This window comes from Hyperolius riggenbachi, chromosome 7 (genome assembly GCF_040937935.1).
Source record: "Hyperolius riggenbachi isolate aHypRig1 chromosome 7, aHypRig1.pri, whole genome shotgun sequence".
In the NCBI taxonomy this organism is placed as follows: Eukaryota; Metazoa; Chordata; class Amphibia; order Anura; family Hyperoliidae; genus Hyperolius; species Hyperolius riggenbachi.
Window position 1 is genome coordinate 19,201,590 of NC_090652.1, and position 13,995 is coordinate 19,215,584.

At 48.7% G+C, this 13,995-nt stretch overlaps 1 protein-coding gene across 4 annotated transcripts in view; it reads right to left on the reverse strand.

The window, feature by feature from the left end:
• Positions 1-1,892: 1,892 nt before the first annotated feature.
• LOC137525400 (signal-regulatory protein beta-1-like) overlaps positions 1,893-13,995 on the reverse strand; it is a 58,038-nt gene continuing 45,935 nt past the window's right edge. For 3 of the 4 annotated variants that reach the window (XM_068246482.1, XM_068246480.1, XM_068246478.1), the window contains one exon: positions 4,250-4,828. In XM_068246482.1, coding sequence (XP_068102583.1) covers positions 4,674-4,828 — 155 coding nt within the window. In that variant the 3' untranslated portion in view covers positions 4,250-4,673. Of the gene's footprint in view, positions 2,375-4,249; positions 4,829-13,995 lie in introns of those variants that run through there. The other variant, XM_068246479.1, reaches the window with a different exon arrangement.

Genomic DNA, 13,995 nt, shown 5'->3' on the forward strand with positions numbered 1-13,995 from the left:
GAGCAGGACTACAGGAGAGTGACCATCCAGTATCCTGCAGGACCTGGAGCACCGAGCGGGGCTACAGGAGAGTGACCGTCCAGTATCCAGCAGGACCTGGAGTACCGAGCGGGGCTACAGGAGAGCGACCATCCAGTATCCAGCAGGACCTGGAGTACCGAGCAGGGCTACAGGAGAGCGACCATCCAGTACCCAGCAGGACCTGGAGTACCGAGCAGGACTACAGGAGAGCGACCATCCAGTATCCTGCAGGACCTGGAGTACCGAGCGGGGCTACAGGAGAGTGACCGTCCAGTATCCAGCAGGACTTGGAGTACCGAGTGGGACTACAGGAGAGCGACCATCCAGTATCCAGCAGGACCTGGAGTACCGAGCAGGACTACAGGAGAACGACCATCCAGTATCCAGCAGGACCTGGAGTACCGAGCGGGGCTACAGGAGAGCGTCCATCCAGTACCCAGCAGGACCTGGAGTACCGAGCGGGGCTACAGGAGAGCGACCATCCAGTATCCAGCAGGACCTGGAGTACCGAGCAGGACTACAGGAGAACGACCATCCAGTATCCAGCAGGACCTGGAGTACCGAGCGGGGCTACAGGAGAGCGTCCATCCAGTACCCAGCAGGACCTGGAGTACCGAGCAGAGCTACAGGAGAGCGACCATCCAGTATCCAGCAGGACCTAGAGTACCGAGCAGGGCTACAGGAAAGCGACCATCCAGTATCCAGCAGGACCTGGAGTACCGAGCGGGGCTACAGGAGAGCGACCATCCAGTATCCAGCAGGACCTGGAGTACCGAGCAGGGCTACAGGAGAGCGACCATCCAGTACCCAGCAGGACCTGGAGTACCGAGCAGGACTACAGGAGAGCGACCATCCAGTATCCTGCAGGACCTGGAGTACCGAGCGGGGCTACAGGAGAGTGACCGTCCAGTATCCAGCAGGACTTGGAGTACCGAGTGGGACTACAGGAGAGCGACCATCCAGTATCCAGCAGGACCTGGAGTACCGAGCAGGACTACAGGAGAACGACCATCCAGTATCCAGCAGGACCTGGAGTACCGAGCGGGGCTACAGGAGAGCGTCCATCCAGTACCCAGCAGGACCTGGAGTACCGAGCGGGGCTACAGGAGAGCGACCATCCAGTATCCAGCAGGACCTGGAGTACCGAGCAGGACTACAGGAGAACGACCATCCAGTATCCAGCAGGACCTGGAGTACCGAGCGGGGCTACAGGAGAGCGTCCATCCAGTACCCAGCAGGACCTGGAGTACCGAGCAGAGCTACAGGAGAGCGACCATCCAGTATCCAGCAGGACCTAGAGTACCGAGCAGGGCTACAGGAAAGCGACCATCCAGTATCCAGCAGGACCTGGAGTACCGAGCGGGGCTACAGGAGAGCGACCATCCAGTATCCAGCAGGACCTGGGGTACCGAGTGGGGATGGTTAATTCCCTGCAGCCTTATAGTTGCAGGAACTGCCATACACCTTTGTGAATATATATTTATATCAGTTTATCCTCCTTATACCTGATGATACTGCACCATTGGGCTCCCGGTCTATCCCTACTTCTCACTTAGGTATTCTTGGCCTTTACAAGAAGCACCAAAGAAAAAAACCCTATATATTAATAAATAATCTGCATTGTACGTTATTAGATGTTTTTTCTGCATATCTGTTGTGGAAGATGCATATTTTCCCAACACTGTCTCTTACATAGTTACATAGTTAATTTGGTTGAAAACAGACATACGTCCATCGAGTTCAACCAGTATAAAGTACAACACCAGCCTGCTCCCTCACATATCCCTGTTGATCCAGAGGAAGGCGAAAAAACCCTTACAAGGCATGGTCCAATTAGCCCCTAAAGGGAAAAATTCCTTCCCGACTCCAGATGGCAATCAGATAAAATCCCTGGATCAACATCATTGGGCATAGCCTAGTAATTGTAGCCATGGATGTCTTTCAACGCAAGGAAAGCATCTAAGCCCCTTTAAATGCAGGTATAGAGTTTGCCATAACGACTTCCTGTGGCAATGCATTCCACATCTTAATCACTCCTTTCCTAAATAAATGGCTAAAACATTTTTTCCTCCATGCGCAGATCATGTCCTCTAGTCCTTTGAGAAGGCCTAGGGACAAAAAGCTCATCTGCCAAGCTATTATATTATCTTCTGTCTTATAACTTTGATGATGGGCTTTCTAGCCTTTGATCCACATTATTCTTCCCGCCATCATAAAGTAGAAGTGGGTTCTTCCTCTTGGCTCTCTTCTAAAGGTTTCTCTTTGTTTATCCTTTCCTGCTCAGGTGACTGATGTTCAGGTACGTTTCCTGTATCCCCCTCTGTTTCGTTCATTCGCCCATTGTTCTGGGAAGCTACAAGAGTCAAAGAAGAAGTCAATCATGCATTCAATTAAAATATTAAAAACATTCCATAAAGAACATCAGCTGTTTCTATAGACCTTTAAACCCTTTTCTAGCTTGCTGAAAATGAGTTCTAGAGGCGCATCTCTTAAACCAACATTTTCTTCCTTTGCATTGACAGTGTATTTATCCATTGGTCTGAAGGGACTTAGAAAAGGCTTCTCCATCCTCCCACCCCGTGCTAATAATGATAATCAATTTCTCCCAGTTAAAAACTGCCAATTTTGTGGTTTCTTTGGCCACCTTTATTTTGTCACATCAATCACTTGGTTTTATTGCCATACCGAGACAAATCCTGATAAAAGAACAAGCTAGTCAGAAAGTTTAGTAGCCACATGGGGGACGGGGGGAGGACACTTGTGGAGCAGAGAAGGACACAGGAGGACAGAGGAGGTCACAAGTGGAGCAGAAGAGCACACAGGAACAGAGGACATCACAAGTGGAGCAGAGGAGGACATGGGGACAGAGGAGGTCACAAGTGGAGCAGAGGAGGACACAGGGCTAAAGGAGAACACTGGGTCACAAGAGGGACAGAGGAGGACACAAAGTGATACAAAAGGTACAAGAAAGGCACAAAGGGGACACAAGCGGTACAAGGGGGACATCATAATTTGGGGGAGAAGATCCACAAGACGCCCATGCACCATGGATGCACCAGGTTTAGGATATCTTTTTTTTCTTGGTTTTTGCCCTCCAAACCTAGGTGCATCTTATGATCCGGAGTGTCTTATGGTCCAAAAAATACAATGTACATATATACTGTATGTTTTGGACTATGTATATTTAATTTGGTTTTCTATTAAAAGTTATTTGTACCTTTTCAAACCTATCTAACATGTTGAGTTTCACGGTCAATAGTTTAGCACTTCCCACTCACATATACTCCATTCATCCATCTAGGCCTGTGTAATCACACCATGTTTCTTCCATTTCTTACTATGGGTGAGGGGGTTTTAATTTTTTGAAGATAAAAAAAATTGCAAGCCTACATTTATGGCCATTTTACTTGAAAAAGTCTGCTACTAGGTGGCAAAATGAACAACCTTTCCTGGAATCATATTAGCACACAGTGGAACAATGGTGTAACTATAATTCATGGAGCCCTCCACCAAAACTTTGATGAACCGCCTCCAATGTTCACACCCTTTCATGTGCCTATCACGGTGACCCTTACAACCTTAGGGCCCATCTTGCAAGTGTGGACATCATAATCTTCACACCCATAACAAGTGTAGCCACAAAAACACCTGATTTGAAGGATGGAACCCTTCATCAGAAGTAGTTAAGTAGTAATTGGGGACCCCTTGCAGCTCTGGGCCCCACTGCAGTTGAAGGGGCTGCTTCCTTGTAGTTACGCCCCTGCAGCTGAGTCTTCTGATTGCATATGTGTATCAGCGCCAAGGAAACAAAGTGGCTGCTGCTGAGAGAAGAGCAATGTCCAGAGTTCACAAACAGGTAAATTATTTATGCTCAGCGCAGAGTCCAAAAACGAAAAACAAGTCCTCAACAAAGGATAAAAGCAGGTAAATCTCCACCACAATAAGTATGGGGGTCACGGCACAGCTCTGCAGTCATGGATACCCAAAAAGGGAAAGAGGCTTACCAGCTGGTGACAACCCACATTATAAGGTTGTATCAAGGCTTTGGTAGGACATCAGGAAGCAACAGTCTGTCCAGGATCCACCAATTCAGCAATGATTCATCTCACGAATGGATATCAGTAAACATCATAAAAAACAAACAAACGGCAACTCTAAGTGTAAACCGTTTAATATAGAGTTTTCATAGTAAAAACAGCTTAAAAATAGCATAAAAACAAAACTTACATACGGGGCCCGGGGTTGCGTAATGGCAATCACGTGCAGCACCCCCAGTGGCTTTTTAAATTATAAATAAAGGCTATATAATCTGCATAATTGAAGATACATTCTTACTGAGGGTTCTGCATGCAACCACAATGGCATGGAGCCAAATTTGATGATCTTCCAGCTATCTTCACCAACTTTTAAGAAGACTATTTTTGCCCACTAATAGTATAGTCTATTTAAAAAAAAATATGTTGCAGGTAATCCTCATTGTACATCTTCTAGTAAAATGTTGGTTTTACATTCTAGAAAAATTATTAGATGGTTCTTTTGCCTCTCTTCTTCGGCTAGAAGATAGACCTCACAATTTCACAGCACTGTCACCGCTCTCTTCTAGCTCTGGCAATGGTCTTTCGGGACTTTGATCTGCATTATTCTTCCCACCTTCATTGAGAAGATTGATTCACCTCCTCTTGGCTCTCTTCTGAGGTTTGCTTGTTGTGTTCCTCATTGTTTATCTGTTTCTGCTTAGGAGATTGAATTTCATTGCTGTCACTGGAATCTTCTGTTTCTCTCAATTCATTGTCATTGTTCTCAGGGGCTATGGAAATAGCAAAAGTCCATGTTGCACTCAAATAAAATTTCAAAATCATTCCATAAATGACATCAGCTATGTTTATATATCCTAAACACTTTCTCCCTTGCTTTAAATGAGCCTCAGAACAACTTTTAAAATAACAGTTTCCTCTTTCACATTGGCAGTGTATAGTTTAATGAGTCTGAAAGTCCTTGGAAAAGGCCTCTCCAGCCTCCACCCCTTGATAATTAATTTCTCAGAGTAAAAACCTGCCAATTTTATGGTTTCTTTGGCTACCTCTTTTGTGTCACAGCAAGCACTCGGCCTCAAGACCATATACCTTGTCTAATCTTGATCAGATAACAAACTAGACAGAAAATTTAGCAATTAAACTATGAAAAGAACAGATGGAATACAAGGGGAATCAGCATTGATCAATTGCATGATCAATCAAGGGACAGGGTTGACAGAAGTTGAGACTCTGTTCGCACTTTCCGTGTAAGAGGGAGAGAAGTTTCAATCATGAGGACTAGAGACAGTCCTTCAAAATTACCAGCAGAGTTAAACTAAAAGTAAGATAACAATGTGAGGCCATGTTAGGATCTAGGAGTGATTGGCTATGGTGGACCACCATCCAAAACAGGAAGAAAAGTTGTGAAGCACCAGAACCCCAGTCTACCACTGATCAATTTAAAATCAGCACAACCTGGTGTGTTTAAGGACACCTGGATTGAGAGGAATATGAAGGCTGCCTTATTTATTTATTTATTTTTAAACAATGCAGATTGGCGGTGTCCAGCTGATCCTCTGCCTCTAATAGTTTTAGCCATATCCCCTGAACAAAGATGCAGACTGGATTAGCTGCATGCTACCGATGCATGGAAGATCCGCAGGGCACCAGATAACTGGTATTGTTTAAAAGGAAATAAATATGGCAGCCTCCATATACCTATCACTTCAAGTGTCCTTTGACCACTTGAGGCTTACACCCCACTAGTGACCAGCCTATTTTTTGCAATTTAGGCCACTGCAGCTTTAAGGCCTCGCTACAGGGCCGCACAACTCAGCACACTAGTGATCCCCCCCTTTCCTGCCCACCGACAGAGCTTTCTGTTGGTGTGTTGTGATCGCGCTCCCAGGATGTTTATTTATTTTTTTGTAAATATTATTTTTTTTATAAATAAACCTATTTTTATTTTTTTTTCTCTATCCCTCCCTCGCACTCTCCCCACGCCAGCCAATGACAGCGATCGTCTGTCATAGGCATCAACCTATGACAGCCAATCGCTCCTGTGCCTCCAGAGGGGACAGCTGTGTCACACGGCTGTCCCCAGTACAGCGATGACGTGGATTGCATCGCTGTACACAGTAAATAGACGGCGTTTCCTAGCGGCGATCAGTATCTCCGCTGGGAGACTGATGGCGGAGCGGAGCTCTGTCATTCAAGCGGCGATGCGCGTGCATTGGCGTGCGCAATCTCCTGCAAAACGCCGCCCCAGGACTTAATGCCAATTGGCGTTAGGCAGTCCCAGGGCTGCCACCGTGTTCACGCCCATTGGCATTACGTGGTATCAGCACATAACAGCACAGCCATGCCAAGGAGGATGCAGCATTCAGAATACAAGAAGTGAGTGTACATTTGCGGGCAGCACGGTGGCGTAGTGGTTCGCGATTTCACCTTGCAGCGCTGGGTCCCTGGTTCGAATCCCAGCCAGGGCACCATCTGCAATGAGTTTGTGTGTTCTCCCCGTGCCTGTGTGGGTTTCCTCCGGGCACTCCGGTTTCCTCCCACATCCCAAAAACATACAGATAAGTTAATTGGCTCACCCCTAAATTGGCCCAAGACTACAGTACTTACACTACATAATACATACATAGACATATGATAATAGTAGGGATTAGATTGTGAGCTCCTTTGAGGCACAGTTAGTGACAAGACAATATATATACTGTACAGCGCTGCGTAAGATGTTGGCACTATATAAATAATAATAATAATAATACATTTCCTGGCTGCAGTGTCGGGAGAGAGGGAAGTAGAGACGGCGAAAGATACATCAAAAGGATCCGTGCTCTCTGCAATGCTGCACGCTCCGGGGCACATCAGACTGTTCACAGCCGCACTGACTCTGTTACGGGACATGGGGGGACAGACACAGCGGGGGCACAGCCAGCTGACTCGCATACAAGCCGAGACCCCCACTTTTGGGCCACTTTTTTTAGGTCAAAAATTCGGCTTGTATGCTTGTTTCCCTCCCACACTCCCCATACCATAGTACCCAAACATATATTTTACATAAAAACATACATAAATAGTTGCATTTAGGGACTGAACTTTTTTAATAGGTATGTCATTTTTAATTTGCGGGCTTATAAATTGTGATGGACGCCAAACTGAAAAAAAAAATGCACCTTTATTTTCAAATAAAATATTAGTGCCATATATTGTACTAGGGAAAAATGTTAAACGTTGCAATAACCGGGACTAGTGGGCAAATAAAATGTGTTGGTTTTATCCACAGTAGAACGTTTTATTTTATCACTATAACGGCCGAAAACTGAGAAATAATTAGAGGTGTACCGAACGGTTCACCGGCGAACGGTTCCAGGCGAACATTGGGGGTTCGCGTTCGCCTGCGCCAGGCGAACTTTTCCGGAAGTTCGATTCGCCCCATAATGCACTATGAGGGTCAACTTTGACCCTCTGCATCACAGTCAGCAGGCACATTGTAGCCATTCAGGCTACAGTAAGCCCTGGAGCCCCACCCCCCCTTATATAAGGCAGCCTCCGGCGGCCATTACAGTCACTCGTGTGCCTGCTAGAGAGAGGAAAGGGACAGCTGCTGCAGACTTTTTCTCTTAGGGACAGATTAGTTAGGTTCTAGGCTGCTTTGCTTGTTCCTGACTGATTAATATTGCTTTTAAAGCACCCAGCAACAGCTCTTTTCAGAGCTCAACCTGTACATTTTTTTTCCTGACACTTTTGTTGCATGCACAGCCTTGCTAATTGATAGTGTGTGTGCCACTGCCAGCAGCCCAGCACATTCAGTGACTGACTGCCTGTGTGTGTGACAGGGAGCTGCACATTGTACTACCCTGTACTGCATATACCCCAGTACCTGTTGTGTTTACTTAACCCACCTCATCACTGCATATACCTAGCTTTGTGTTGAGTGAACCCAGCTCACTGCATCTAACTACCCAGTACCTGTTGTGTTTACTTAACCCACCTCATCACTGCATATACCTAGCGTTGTGTTGAGTGAACCCAGCTCACTGCATCTAAGTCTAACTACCTGTTGTGTTGAGTGAGAACCCACCTCACTGCATCTTAAGTACCTTTACTGTATACTGTTCAGTGAACCCAGCTCACTGCATCTAACTACCCAGTACCTGTTGTGTTTACTTAACCCACATCATCACTGCATATACCTAGCCTTGTGTTGAGTGAACCCAGCTCACTGCATCTAACTACCTGTTGTGTTGAGCGTGAGCCCACCTGGCCACCTCACTGCATCTAACTACCTGTTGTGTTGAGTGTGAACCCACCCGGCCACCTCACTGCATCTAACTACCTGTTGTGTTGAGTGAGAACCCACCTCACTGCATCTTAAGTACCTTTACTGTTGAGTGAACCCAGCTCACTGAATCTAACTACCTGTTGCGTTGAGTGTGAACCCACCTGGTCACCTCACTGCATCTAACTACCTGTTGTGTTGAGTGAGAACCCACCTCACTGCATCTTATGTACCTTTACTGTTGAGTGAACCCAGCTCACTGCATCTAACTACCCAGTACCTGTTGTGTTTACTTAACCCACCTCATCACTGCATATACCTAGCCTTGTGTTGAGTGAACCCAGCTCACTGCATCTAATTACCTGTTGTGTTGAGTGTGAACCCACCTGGCCACCTCACTGCATCTAACTACCTGTTGTGTTGAGTGAGAACCCACCTCACTGCATCTTATGTACCTTTACTGTTGAGTGAACCCAGCTCACTGCATCTAACTACCCAGTACCTGTTGTGTTTACTTAACCCACCTCATCACTGCATATACCTAGCCTTGTGTTGAGTGAACCCAGCTCACTGCATCTAACTACCTGTTGTGTTGAGTGTGAACCCACCTGGCCACCTCACTGCATCTAACTACCTGTTGTGTTGAGTGAGAACCCACCTCACTGCATCTTATGTACCTTTACTGTTGAGTGAACCCAGCTCACTGCATCTAACTACCCAGTACCTGTTGTGTTTACTTAACCCACCTCATCACTGCATATACCTAGCCTTGTGTTGAGTGAACCCAGCTCACTGCATCTAACTACCTGTTGTGTTGAGTGTGAACCCACCTGGCCACCTCACTGCATCTAACTACCTGTTGTGTTGAGTGAGAACCCACCTCACTGCATCTTAAGTACCTTTCCTGTTGAGTGAACCCAGCTCACTGCATCTAACTACCTGTTGTGTTGAGTGTGAACCCACCTGGCCACCTCACTGCATCTAACTACCTGTTGTGTTGAGTGAGAACCCACCTCACTGCATCTTAAGTACCTTTACTGTTGAGTGAACCCAGCTCACTGCATCTAACCACCTGTTGTGTTGAGTGTGAACCCACCTGGCCACCTCACTGCATCTAACTACCTGTTGTGTTGAGTGAGAACCCACCTCACTGCATCTTAAGTACCTTTACTGTTGAGTGAACCCAGCTCACTGCATCTAACCACCTGTTGTGTTGAGTGTGAACCCACCTGGCCACCTCACTGCATCTAACTACCTGTTGTGTTGAGTGAGAACCCACCTCACTGCATATAGCTAGCATACCCCCGAGATGGACAAAATGGACAAACCAGGTAGAGGAAGAGGTAGAGGCAGACCCAGAGGAAGGCCACCAGGCACCGGCAGGTCTGTGGCTGTGCGAGGTGGTGTTGCTGTGATTTCATGCGGACCTGCCCCAAAATACAGTGCTCAGAAGAAGGCACGTGCCATCACTTCCCAAAATCGTGAGGAGGTGATTGAGTATTTAACACAGAACACCTCATCTCCCGCAGCCACCAGCGCTACAACAAGCACCACATCCGCTGCATTTGACACTTCGCAGGAGTTATTTGGTGGTGGTGGTGAAATCACTGATTCCCAGCCACTACTGCAACAACAACAAGAAGGCGCAGGTACACCACCTCATACGTCTGAGTTAGGTGGCGATAGTATGGACGTAACGTGTGTGGATGGGGATGATGGTGGACCACCTGAAGTTGGTGCACTTGAGGAGGTGTCTGAGGAAAGCGCAGCTGGCCAGGAGGATTATGATGACGATTATACGGATACCACATATGTTCCCGGTAGAGGAGATGACCAGGGGGACAGTTCAGAGGAGGAGTCAGAGAGGAGTAGGAGGAGACGACTCCATGATAGAAGCAGAGGGAGCTCGTCCTCAGAAACAGCTGGGGGCACACATGCCCTTCAACATCAGCTGCTGCTGATGCCACCGTAGCGCCATCACCCCAAGGGGGCTCAGCGGTTTGGAAATTTTTTCACGTGTGTGTCTCAGATCGGAGCAAAGCCATCTGTTGTCTCTGCCAGCAAAAATTGAGCCGTGGAAAGGCCAACTCTCACGTAGGGACAAGTGCCTTACGAAGGCACCTGGAGAGAAGGCACAAACAGCTATGGCAAGAACACCTGAGTAAAAGCAGCACTCCTCAAAAGACAAGCCAAACTCCTTCTCCTCTTCCTCCTTCAGGTGCATCGTCTTCATCCACTTTCTCCCTTGCACCTTCACAGCCCTCCTCCACACCGCCTCTTCCCTTGAGCGGTTCCTTCTCCTCTGCCCACAGCAGTACCCAGCTGTCCGTGAAGGAAGTATTTGAGCGGAAGAAGCAAATGTCTGCCAGTCACCCTCTTGCCCGGCGTCTGACAGCTGGCGTGGCGGAACTATTAGCTCGCCAGCTATTACCATACAAGCTGGTGGAGTCGGAGGCTTTCCGTAAGTTTGTGGCCATTGGTACACCGCAGTGGAAGATACCAGGCCGCAATTATTTTTCTCAAAAGGCCATACCCAAACTGTACCGTGCAGTTGAGAGGCAAGTGGTGTCATCTCTGGCGCACAGCGTTGGGTCAAGGGTCCACCTGACCACGGATGCCTGGTCTGCCAAGCACGGGCAGGGCCACTACATTACATACACAGCCCATTGGGTCAACCTGGTGACCGATGGCAGCAAGCAGGGAGTACGTGGCTGCGCAGAGGACCGACTTGTCACACCTCCACGGCTTGCAGGTAGGCCTCCAACCACCTCCTCTCCACCTGCTATCACCGCTTCGCTGTCGTCATCCTCCTCCTCCTCCTCCTCCTTGGCTGGTGCCGCCATCTCCTCCCCAGCTACACAGCCCCAGCACCCCAGGGCCTATGCTGCATGCCAGGTGCGACGGTGTCATGCAGTGTTAGACATGTCTTGCCTGAAAGCGGAGAGTCACACTGGAGCAGCTCTCCTGGCTGCTCTTAACAAACAGGTGGAGCAATGGCTGACCCCGCACAAGCTTGAGATCGGCAACGTGGTGTGTGACAACGGCAGCAATCTCATTGCTGCATTGAATTTGGGAAAGCTGACACACATACCCTGCATGGCACATGTGCTTAATCTGGTCGTGCAAAGATTTGTGTCCAAGTACCCAGGCTTAGAGGACGTCCTGAAGCAGGCCAGGAAGTTGTGTGGGCATTTCAGGCGCTCTTACAAGGCCATGGCACGCTTTGCAGAGATTCAGCGTAGAAACAACTTGCCGGTGAGACGCCTGATTTGCGATAGCCCGACTCGCTGGAATTCCACCCTGCTGATGTTCTCTCGCCTGCTAGACCAGGAGAAAGCCGTCACCCACTACCTGTATCATTACAGTACAAGGACACAATCTGGGAGGATGGGGATGTTGTGGCCCAACAACTGGACACTGATGCGAAATGCATGCAGGGTCATGGAGCCCTTTGAGGAGGTGACCAAACTGGTGAGTCGCGATGAGGGCACCATCAGCGACTTGATCCCCTACGCCTACTTCCTGGAGCGTGCCGTGCGTAGAGTGGTGGATACAGCTGTGGAGGAGCGTGAACAAGAAGAGTTAGGGCAGCAGGATTCATTGGAGCCATTTACACACAAACCCGATGTTTCCACAACACCGGCGGCAGCACAGAGGGGGGAGGAGGAGGAAGAAGAGGAGTCGTGTGGGGAAGGAGAGGAGTCAGACTCTGATGATGGTGATGTTGAGGAAGGTGTTTCTGTGGAGGAGGAAGAGGCGGTGGAAGGAGAACAACCGCGGCAGCCATCACAAGGGGCTTCTGCTGCTCCACGTTCCCGTGGTATTTTTCGTGGCTGGGGGGAGGAAGAGGAGTTGCGTCCCGTCACTGAGGAAGAGCAAGAGGAGATGGAGAGTACCTCTGCATCCAGCTTTGTGCAGATGTCCTCTTTCATGTTGTCCAGCCTGTTGAGGGACCCCCGTATCAAAAAACTCAAGACGAATGACCTGTACTGGGTGGCCACGCTACTAGACCCTCGGTACAGGCACAAAGTGGCGGACCTCTTACCAACTCAACAAAAGGCGGAAAGGATGCAGCACTTGCAGAACAAGCTGTCGATGATGCTTTACAATGCGTTTAAGGGTGATGTGGCTGCACAACGCAATCAAGGTACCACTGGCAGTAACCCTCCTCCTCCCAAGTCCACGCAGGCAAGAACAGCACGCTCCAGCGATCTCAGGGTGATGTCGGACATGCGGACGTTCTTTAGTCCAACTCCTCGCCATAGTCCTTCCGGATCCACCCTCCACCAACGCCTGGACCGGCAGGTAGCCGACTACCTGGCCTTGAGTGTGGATGTAGACTCTGCGAAAAGCGACGATGAACCCTTGGACTACTGGTTGCGCAGGCTTGACCTGTGGCCAGAGCTGTCCCAATTTGCCATACAACTTCTCTCTTGCCCTGCCGCAAGCGTCCTGTCAGAAAGGACCTTCAGTGCAGCTGGAGGCATAGTTACTGAGAAGAGAAGTCGCCTAAGTCACGACAGTGTTCAGTACCTGACCTTTATCAAAATTAATGAGGAATGGATCACGGAGGGCTACTGCACGACCGAAGACTAAGTCAGTCCACTCCCCACACACAGCATCTCTGCCTGCAGGCCGCTTGACTGCCTTCTCCGCCACTACTAACAGGGTCCAGGACTCTAGGCGGATTCCTGAATTTTTAAGGCCGCTGCTAGCAGCGGCCGCTACACTAATTTTTCTGGTGCGTGTACATGTGCCCATCCCCCTTCATGATCATTACCTTGCCGCGGTGAAGGGGCTTGCGCATCACAATGAAGCAATGACCGCCGGCTATTTGAGTGTCTCGGGTGGGGGTGGCACACAAAAGATATTAAGGCCGTTGCTTCATTGTGGTCAGACCAAATTTGATCAGCTGGAAAGTCACTGTTCTGTCATTCAGCTACATCAGCCGGGCAAGCATATGGGCTGAAAAGCCACCATCACCTGCACTCTCGTCACGGTGCGCACCAGTCCAGCACGGCCGTCACTACACAAACGGCTGTTTGCAGTCACTGCATACCTTTCACTGCATCTGTGACTGCACATTATACCTGGCAGTCAGTGCATAACTTGCACTTGAATGGATACACTTTCAAACAATTTAAAAATACAACCATCTAAACTTTCAAACAATTTAAAAATACAACCATCTATCATTTTCAAAAAATTTAAAAAAAGGGCAAAAAAACTTGCCCTCCGTAAAACATTCTTGGCAAATGCTTTCGACTTGGTTTGTCTTCCGCTGGCTCAAGGGTCCATCTGACCACAGATGCCTGGTCTGCAAAGCACGGTCAGGGCAGCTACAGCATGGGTCTCAGCAGGCTCCCACTTCGGGCCGCAATCCAACCTTCATTCCCCGCGGTGACAATGGCAGACTTGCCCTCCATAACGGATTCCCGTTAAAGGATTTAAAGTTAATTCATTTCAAATACACAGCAGGGCCTCGAAAGTCCGCCTCCTGTATTGTTATTTTTGGTCACTACCTCGGGGCGGGCGTGCATGCCTACCTGCTGCCCTCCTTGGATGTGTAGTGGTAGCCGTTTCTCAGGCTCCACACCGGATTCCATCCCTCATTCCCCGGCCATTACCCGGGGTCACAAATGACAGACTTGCCCGCCTCCATATGATTCTCGT